General features: G+C 42.4%; 1 protein-coding gene across 1 annotated transcript in view; it reads right to left on the bottom strand.

Moving 5' to 3' along the window:
- Nucleotides 1-552: 552 nt before the first annotated feature.
- The window catches only part of grid1a (glutamate receptor, ionotropic, delta 1a), a gene marked incomplete at both ends in the record, with an annotated part of 225,587 nt that continues 215,399 nt past the window's right edge, over nt 553-10,740 (bottom strand). Inside the window, 4 exons of the mRNA XM_080849389.1 lie at nt 553-966; nt 5,688-5,928; nt 6,831-6,997; nt 10,037-10,232. Coding sequence (XP_080705515.1) covers nt 553-966; nt 5,688-5,928; nt 6,831-6,997; nt 10,037-10,232 — 1,018 coding nt within the window. The remainder of the gene's footprint in view (nt 967-5,687; nt 5,929-6,830; nt 6,998-10,036; nt 10,233-10,740) is intronic.

Here is a 10,740-nt window from a genome sequence, read left to right as displayed (position 1 = left end):
TTTTAATTATTTATTTTTTATTTGAAAAGAAACAGACCAAATAATGCATCAACTTTGTGTCAGTGTATAAAGTGTTTTAAGGGTACATTCAGTTGACTTTGACTTCAAACAAAGAAAGAATTTAATTTGGCACTTAGAAAACCACCACAAGGAATTTAGATTTATTTGAATAAAGAACCAAATTTACAAAGCCATTCAAACAGTCTTTTTCATATATTTTAATATATTTTTTTAAACTTAACTTCCAAAAAATTAAGAATATTCAAAATACACTTTTACTCACCCCAGTCTCTCATTATTTACATATATACAGGTAAAATCTCTTTCCTCAGTTCTATAGTTGAAACAGTGATTAAAAAAAAAATCTGATATCTTCTTCTTCTTCTTCTTTTTATATCTTTTACTTTTTAGATCTTTTTTTGTTGTTGTTGCTGTTGTTGTTGAGAAAACCTTCAGCCATCTCCACCAACCTCAACTGAGTATGTTTCTTTTTTCAGTCTCTGGTAGGCCATAGGTCAAAGAGTTTCTGAGTGTCCGTTTGGTGGCCGTGGCTCAGATTGAGGTGCCATGACTGGGCTCAATGGCTTGTGGAATGGGTCCTCTGGGCACTGACTGGTAGGGCATGGGCATGGGGGTCTTGACGGGGCTCAGGCGGAACAGCCCGCCGTTGGGCGCCCTGTGCTTGCAGCGGATGGACGGGGGGAGAGTGGAGCTGCTGAGGGGGAGGGGGACCGTCCGGCCAGGCACCCTGCCGGCCCCAGGTCCCTCTTGGAGGAAGGTGCTCACAGACAGGCCCCGAACCGGGTAGTCCCGTACAGCCTCCCGGGGGCTCTGACTGGGCGGCCCGCTGCCGATGTCCAGGGCAGAGATCTCCATAGACTGGCCCGGGAGCTGCTTGTGAGCCAGGTCCTCTTCCATGAGGCTGCTTAAACGATGGTGCACCTGCTCCAGGTTCATCTCCTTGTCCTGCAGGCGGAAAGAAAGGGGGGAGAGAGAGAGAGAGAGAGAGAGAGGTGGAGAAAGGGGGCAAGAGTGATGAGAAGAAAGATGACAGAGGTGGATATTTACAGATGAGGCAAGAATAATGAAAGAGAGGCAAGAAACAAAAACAAAGACAAACAGATAGAAAGAAAGAAAGACAGAAAGGCGAAGAGAAAGAAAGAAAGGCAAAAAGAATGTCAGTCAACAAAGTGGGTGTACACAAGGTGACAGACAGGGATAAGAGGGCATGCGCGTGGAGAGGATATGTGTGAGGTTTGAAAAAGAACAGGAAGACAGAAAAGGAGAGTCAATGCCATTACTACATACAGAACATAAACACAGCCATGCAATCAAATCCTATTCTGACTTTTTCATGCTTGACCTGATCGGAGGCCTCGAGGGTTTACTACATCAGCCTATTACAGTAGTTGGAGTGTTAATATACCCATTCATTTTTTACAACTTTAACCTTTATAGTAACTGCGGTCTTCACATCCACTCCAGCCCTGTGAGAATGGAATTCAGAATGACCCAAAGTAAAACTCACTGTCTCCCATTGAGTTTGATGATAAAAGACACACTGGACAAAACACATCAGAAAAGTAACTTGGTGAGAGCGAACACAACCAAAGAGAAAAGAAAGCAATGTGAATAAAACAAATACACACACACTCACACAAAACATAAAATTGGATGTGTGTGAGTCAACAGCACAATGGCGCCACATCTCAAATGAAAAATGAGAACACATTTTTAACATTCAATGCCACACTCTGCTCTAAAATGGCCTCCTCCATGCTCCACTGGCGCACTGTGGTTCCAGACTGAAGTAGCTATTTACATTAGCGTCCCCCACCGCAGGAGGGGAATGCCTGGTCAAGGTGTTTCTCTCGGTATGCGGGGTCACCCGAAGGACTGACTGGCTTATGATCAAAGCACAAACTCAGTCGACATGACAGCCCTTTAAAAGCGAGTTTTACAAAACACACACACAGACACGCACGCACGCCCCTGCACACCTGCCCCCTGACACAATCAAACCTGAAAGCAGGAGCAAAAAACAATCACACAGTCACACACACACACACAGTCACACACACACACATACTCCTCAATGTGCACTACACTGACAACACACACACACACACACACAAAAACAGTAGGATCACTTTTCTAAAACTTCGTTGCACTCAATTCGGTCTTCACTATCCGACACCCACCCCTCACCAACTCCCTGTCGCCTCCACCCACCCTTTACCCCCTCACCAACTCTTTGTCTATTCTCAGCTCCACTAGATGTCAGAATCACCAGAGAACGCATTTGCTGGCCCAAGTTCCTGACTCCTTGCCTGCCACAGTCGAGTCAAGTTGGCTGTCTCGACTCCGAGTGCCTCGTTCCACCTCATCCCACAGATGCTCAATTGGATTGAGCCCCGGTGACTGAGCAGACACCGACGCCGCACCCCGGCGCTGAACACACTTTCATGTCGGCGGAAAAAAAAAAATACCCTGAAACATTCCTCAACAGTGCTAGCCCTCATGCCGTCGGGTTTTGCCCTGCTGAAAATCAATTGGGAGATGGATATGCCGCTAACGCGAGGAAACGCACCTCACAGGCAATGATGCTACGCTATGCTTTGACATCAAACAGCGCCCTGAGGTACAGTGAAAAACAAACACACACATAACACACACACAACCACACACACACACACACACACACACACACACACACACACACTACATGACATAAGCTTCCATGAGGAATAAAAGAAAGAGATGCTGCAATGCAGCTGCCATACTGCAAAAATGCATTTCTCAAAACAAGAGACACCATATATTCTCTAATATGTCTTTAAGGAAGCGTGTTGTGCTGAGCTGTTAGTTCAGCTAATGTGGCCAGTCTGCTGGTGCATTATATCCATTTTGAGACATTGCACTTTCAAAAAAGTCAATACGGAATATTTATGGGCAGTAAGTGTCTCAGAAAAAAGTTTTGGCTGAAGACTTCCTCAGCATTCTATCCATCTAACATTTACTGCAAATACATTTTTTACAGTTCAGGTTTGTTTTTGCTTTTGATGTCTTTGGTCCTACACTTGATAGGTTAAAATAATCTCCAGACCTGACATCTTTCCCTTTTCAGGCCGAGAATGGAGCTGTTCAATATTTTAACGGCTTTAATGACTATATCGGACAAAAGTGTACGGTCTTTGATTGTAGTAGATATACTTCAAAAATATGAATATTACTATCACGCTACATTGGATTTGTAGGTAGTCTTTTGGTTATTTCCTACATGACATTTATTACATTCCTCTTAAATGTAAATGACTGAAATACATAAAACATGTTTGAGTTGACCATTATTGCACAGAATCCTGCAGTAGGAAATGTATGCACAAATCCTTTAACACAATTTATATGTTAGGCTTCCAAACATCTACAAATGGAAAACTGTAAACCACGTCTTGTGTAGTCAATCATGATTAGATAAAAACAGGGAATCTAATTCTGCTTCTAAACCACGAAAAGGTATGTACTACTGGGGTCAACTCTCATCAACCACCCTCCTTCAATCATAATTAGCTTCTAATTAAGCGACCTTATTAGTGTAATTCCATACGATTCCTTTATCTTTATTTTCTTCACTCTACACGATTTATGTGCTTTTGAGATATCAACACCCCTCCAACTCTGACCCATCCATCCTAATGCTGTGTAGTGCTCTTGCTGCGATTCCCCCTGTCATTCTTTTAGTTGTTTGTCATCCCTCTTTTTCCCCATGGAAATGAACGGGGGATGTTTACCTATTGTGACATTACTCGATCTGCAAGTTGTAGACCAGAGCCATTCAGACCAAGGATTTTAGAGTCTGGGGCACCATTAATAACGTAGCATTATGACTACACCTGGCTGATTAGGCAACGACAGTTAGTGATATGTATCATGTTGAGCAGAATAGTATTTTGTCGGAGACTACTGAAAGCATCTGTGAGAATGAATACATAACCATTCCATTGATCTACTTCTGTCTGTCTATCAGTCTGTCTATCTGTCTTCACATTCACCAGTCTGTTATAAATCAAAGGTGAAAATGGGTAATAACAGTTTACTTATATAATAATTATGGGATGTAATGGGGAATGGCACATTAAATACCACCCACAAGCAATCCTACTTCCTCTTACCCACAAAACTCACTACCTCAACATAAACACACACACACTGCACACTGTTTCTCTCTCTCTCTCTCACAAACACACACACACAATAAAATACATGCGCGCACACACACACACACACACACACACACACACACACACACACACACACACATGCACACACACACACACACACACACACACACACACACACACACACACACACACACACACACACACACACACACACACACTCTCAAGCACACACACGCACAATCGTTCAAAAGTGAATATTTCAGCAGGCCTGTCCTGACCTGTGTCAATAGCCTCAGCTTCCTCCCATCCTCTCTCTCTCTCTGTCCACATGTCCCTCCTCCCATCCGATGCAGCACTTGTAATATCATTATATGTCAATGGACCAGACACCACGTCCATTTGGTAATCCTTAGTTACCTGCACAAGACCACATACAAAGGTAAACATACGAGGATACTTTTTCCCTGTCCGTTCATTGACATATAATTGCAATAAGATGTCACTGTGCGTCACTTGGAGGAAAGGGCATCACAGACACAGAAGAAGACAAGACAAGGGAGGATGTGTGTTGTTTTGCATGTGTGGCTCTTATTGCTTCCTGGGTCATCAGGTGTGAAAGGGTCTTAGGTCAACACCCTGCAATGGCCTCCTTTCGCTGTCTAAAATACCCCCAATCTAAATTAGCAAGCAGAAGAAGTCTGGAGTGACTACATGAAAACTTCATGTAGTCACTCCTCCACAGGCAACAACCCAAGCCTCTTCTGCAAGACATCATGTTCAAGGTGCATGTTGAGCTAAGGTTTCTCATACCTTAGTACCTCATACCTCGGTGGTGTGTTTATTTGGGGTACAGAGTCAGAGAAAGGATGCCACTGGCAGGGCCTTGGGTTGGGCAGGATGGAGCAGGGTGTGACATGCAGGCCATTGCTCACACTTTAGTTCGGGGATCCATGTCAAGGCTTTTGCCCATCTGGGCTCATGCGAAGGAACGGGAGAGTTTCTCATAGGTAGTGAGGCTCGACGCTCAACATGCTAATACAACGTCAGAATGCTTGGAGGGGTGAGATAGAGAGAGCTTTTTGTAACCGTCGAGAAAAATAACAATAAACAAACACACAACTCCAATTAATTTTTCGCCTTTTGGGCATCAGTTGTTGTTGGGGGTGGGGCTTTTTTTTTAACTCAGTTGTATTACTGATTTCTGTTTTTTGACAGATGCAGTAATACCTGAAAATAAAAGACTATGCTGTAAATGACGTAATCAACGTATTGTAAAACCAAACTAGAATCAAAGTTGTACAACAAAACAAGTAAACAGATAGGAAAAAAAATATAAATAATTGTTATTGATTGTCACACCTATAACTGTGTGTATTGGAGCTCTACTAAATCGGGGCTCACGTCTGTGGCGTCGGGATCCATAAAGTAGAGTGTGGCAGTGGCCCCGCAGTCATGCCAGGGTGTAGGCCTGGGTTTGTCGGCAGTCCCTGCCTTCTCGGTGGTCACCTCTTTGGGCTGAGCCCGGTGGCACCGCTGGCTGTTCCACCAGGTCTCCAGGGCGGCCACCAGACAGGCCAGCAGCAGCCCCGCCGCCAGGATGCAGAAGACCCCAGCGAAGCTGTGCAGCCTCAGGGCGCGACCCTCCGGCTGCGGGTCCGACTGGCTGTCCAGGTCGCAGCGGCCCTTGTGGGGCCACCACTTCTGCTTCAGGATGTCCAGCTCTCCTTTCTCCTGCAGCTCAAGGATCCTGAGGGTGGCGGGGCACACACAGGGGAGAGCTGAAAGTAATTTCTCTCCCAGGGTGGGTGGGTAGGTAAACATGAAAAAGCTTTGTATATTTGAGCGAGGAAACTAGTGCAATAGCAATGGTAGCTCTCTGTGACTATGAAGCTGCAAAATATTGTGTCTGTCATAATCGTACAGGCGATCACATTCACCTTTATCTTTTAATCAAACTCAACTTGACTCCAGAAATAAAAACAAGCTTTAAATGACATACTAGCTGTTCACCTTTCCTGCTTACGAAGTGATAATATAATCATCATTATCAAGATTCTCTGCCAGCGGTATGTACACTCAACATCTAAATTTGATCTTGTTATCTTGTTTTCCAACTTAGGGCAGAGCTTATTATCTGCAGGAAAGCACTTATCTGATCAAATCAAAAACTCAAAACATGACAACCACAACACACGGCTTGACTGACACACCTATTGACTAGGCAAGTTGACAGTAGAGGCAAACATTTTGAAGATCAACCTTTTAGTGCTCTATCAATCTCACAGAAATGAGCTCCAGTAAGTCTAAACTTTCATCAGAAAGTATTTTTAAACAAAACCCTCATAACACAAGAGTACTCGCCATCCCACTGGAGAAAAAAAGAAGAACATCCATAGCTTGCTAAGAAGCAATGTGAATGACATTGTATGACATTTTGTATTTGGGTATGCCCTCTAAGCACAGTCTGCCAAATTACAATTACATCACCTTCATGGCTGACAGAAATCTTCCCACATAGATTTTCTCATTATAACATAGAAAAGCAAACACTGTAACATACTGCAGGCTGGTGTTAAACCTCAGTCAAAAAGTCTTTTGAAGAGTTGAGAGAGGAAGTGGGAGACCGAGGGAGAGGGGGAAGAGACTTACTTCTGTGAGAAGAGATCTCTGTAAGGACTGCCGTGTTGCAGAGCCAAGCCATAGCCTTTGCTAGAAATGGTGTTTCCCCTCACTGTGAAACCGCAGTCGCTGTCTGTTAGGGCGGCATACTCCACCACTGCCATATCCCACAGGAAGGCATAGGGCTCGACTTTAGCCTGTGGAAACACACACATGACCAGAGGTTCAATTAGGATTTGAAATGTAGGGGGGCGGTGTGGTTTCAGAATTAACATGGCTGCACATGTGTGTGCGCGTCAGCAACAGTGATACAATAAAATGAATAGCAATACAATAATATTAAATATTATAATAATAAAATAAGGTTAAAACTTGAATACAAAGCATCTTACTTTAATGTACCATTTTAAAAAATTGGCGTATAATTGACCACCCTCTGCTCTGAATCTGGCAGTGTGACAAACTACAGCTGGTGACAATAAAACCTTTCTGTAAGTACATGATAGCACAAACTACAGCTGGTGACAATAAACCTTTCTGTAAGTACATGATAGCTGTATATCTGAATCAAATATAGGGGTGGTAAAGGAGAGAATATTAATATGAATGAATTGATATAAATGGACCAGTCTTTTAAATAATTACATTAATAAGGAAATGATCAACCTAGCTTACATTACCCTCCCCTTATGCAATTTACGTTGCTCTTATATTCCACTCAACAAAGCTGGCTAGCTCGACAGTTTGACTTAAACTTGAGCTTGCCAGGTAACTTAGTGTAACTGTTTGCTAGCTTGCGAAGATTTGCGCTAACCTGTCGCCACATCGTGAACATTACAGCATTTAGTCAAATCAACATGTACAGAACATTAGAACATCAGACACATTAGCATCCAATTATGAATCTAAATGAGGTCTCTGTGTCAGTTTCTGACCTATTTCTCTCCCTACCTTGCCATCCATCAATCTCTCTGGCATCTGCGCCGTCTGACTGACAAAAAAGTGTTGATCTGCAAAGTCGCTTTTAAAGACATCCATTGACCATCCATTGATTGAAACCCTGTGACTCTTTTATATACTGTTCAGCTATCCCTGGCTGTATTTAACCCCAGCATATGACCGCACGCACACACACACACACACACACACACACACACACACACACACACACACACACACACACACACACACACACACACACACACACACACACACACACACACACACACACACAAACATTTGGAACAATGACAAAAACTAAATTACAAGCCCCTCACTTGTTCTCAATGGTAAATTGTGCCGGGTCCTTTCTGAATGCCTTCCCTGCTACTCTAGACTACTAGCTGGCCAGCATATCCTCAAACACTTGTGCTCAGGTCTGACTTATCTTACTTCATGACAATCATAACATAAGAACATTATTATTTTTAATAAGTACATCAATAAAAATTCAAATTTAATTTGGTTGATGGTCAGGCAGTGAATCCTTTGTGGAGTGGTAATATCACAGCCAGCATGAGGGACTGACTCATACAAAGAGGGCTTTGGCTTTGAACATCCTCCAATCTATCTGAAATGACTTTGCTGTCAAGTCTTCGTTTCACCTTTTCAGCAAAGGACCATGCTTTGTGGGATGGCATAAACGCACCTCTGAACAAATATATAAAACGCACACACACACAAAAACGCCCTCTGTTCCCTGGTTCTTTTGAACTGCACTGAAAGGAGGGTAACAAAGCTATCGTCTTCCTTTGGATCTTCCAATCTTGCCCTCTGAGTTGCTTTTACACTGTCACTCAAGCCATTTGTTACCAAAGCAGCAGAAGTACACAGAATCACAAACATTCCGTGTGCTATCAGTTAACAGTGTGACATAGATGTTTCAGAACCGTCACACAACGATTCCTCTCAGCCTTGAGTGATTATGATCTAAAATGGTCATTAATAGTATACAAAGTAAACTGGAGTCAATTCAAAATGAACAAACTGTACATTTATAGTACATCCCACTGCCGTTTTAGTTTTAGGCCCAGTAACACTTCTACTGAATCCTTCCAACAATGCCTCATCTCATTTGCGGGAAGCTTGAAGTCACATTTTATCTTGCTAGATGTATCACATAATACAGTGCTCTAAAAACTTTCAAACGCTTGCTAGCCCTTTTATCTATTTTTTTATTTTTAATGTTGAGGACACTAACCCTTTAATCTAAGTTATATGAAAGTTTGATTTCAGAAAATGGGCCAATTACAAGAAATAATTGAACATATTTAGTTAAATATGTTCAAGGTTAAGTAAATTTGAAGTTATAATCTAAAAATATTACCTTTCAGAAGCCTATTATATTTAATGTAGCCTATCGCATGCTCATGAGACATACTGCAAGCCTTCTTAACTAAGGATTTTAATGAATGTTAAACAGATGTACTATAGTAGAGCGTTGGGGGTGGGGTGGGCTAAGGGGTGCGTGTGTGGGTGGGGTGGGGGGGATGCAATGTTTATTAAAATCTCATTATAGTGCCCATGGCTGAATCTCAGCGTAATGTTTTTCAGAATTTGTTCCAGAATATAGGATTACATAATAGTACAGTACTTAATGCCAGGTCACATTGATTTAGCGTCTGTAAAACAATATATAGGCTTCAATATCATTTCAATATTTACATAATTACATTAGAAGACAAAAAAACATCCTGAGCCCATTTGCAGCTCGTGGGCACTGAATGGACTGTCATGTTGATGGGAAGGACCATGCTCCCTTCTTCTTCTTCCTCAGCCAGATTAGAGCTGAAGAGGAAGGTAGATGTGTCCTTCTGCACCGCTGTGTTGTGATACACCTGATGTACCCATCTCTACTACATCACACATATACCTGATAAACCCATTTTACTACTACATCACACATATACCTGATATACCTATCTCACTACTATATCACACATAGACCTTATATACCCATCTCACTACTCCATCACACACACATATACCTGATATACCCATCACACATATACCTGATATACCTATCACACTACTATATCATACATATGCATGACTACTACACAAATGTAAGAACCGGGCTGTCGTTAATCCCTACTCAAGAGAAAATGTCCAAGTCTCCTGGTGTTAATGGGTTGGGTGTTCCTTAGATGACAGTCATGCTGTCGAATGTGTACAATGCAGTGATTAAATACAGTGATTTAAAGGCTTTAAAGACTCATTAAAGACTTATTTCCTACCCTCAGGATGCCTTCAGCGGGACCTTCCACTGAGTTGTCCTGTCCTTGGTTCTTGTTGATAGTCCTCCAGAGTTCAGAGAAGGTGCTGTCCTGCTCCAGTGGGTTGGTGCCCTTGACCCGAAAGTATTCGAACACTGCAGAGTCCCTCACTGTGCCGTATGACACGTCCATCTGCTTGGACAGGTCCTGAAAAGTCCTGTAGACAGAGGGAGGTGCCAGCACTGGATATATGACCACCAGAACCAAAGATGCAGGGTTGCAAATGACTATAGGAAAATGTGCACATTTAAATTCAGATGCACTCATCCAAAACCACTTCCAGTATGAGTCAGGTATGCATTCTCTGAGATTCTTTGGCCATAACCTTGGTGTTGTTACAGAATCACTCAGCTCTCAAGACTTCTGACTGACTATAATATGCATGCAAAACATGTGTGTTATTTGAAAATATGATTATCTGTGTTATTTGAATTGTAATTGGATTGAGCAAAAATATTTTCATTACCGAATACCAAAGGCTATTCAGGAAGCATGTCAATGCTGTGATATTTCACTTAACATCTTGTGTCTGCTGCAAATGAATCACAGAGATGACTGATAATACATCATTCATTAGTTGCTACTCTGAAGTTCAGTTAGATGGTACAGAAAAGCACTCTAGAGTACAACTATGAACACCAACTTTGCAGTGTTTCTTGCAGTGT

This window comes from Sprattus sprattus (assembly GCF_963457725.1).
Source record: "Sprattus sprattus genome assembly, chromosome: 12".
NCBI classification, from domain to species: domain Eukaryota; kingdom Metazoa; phylum Chordata; class Actinopteri; order Clupeiformes; family Clupeidae; genus Sprattus; species Sprattus sprattus.
This window is presented reverse-complemented; position numbering and strand designations above follow the sequence as displayed.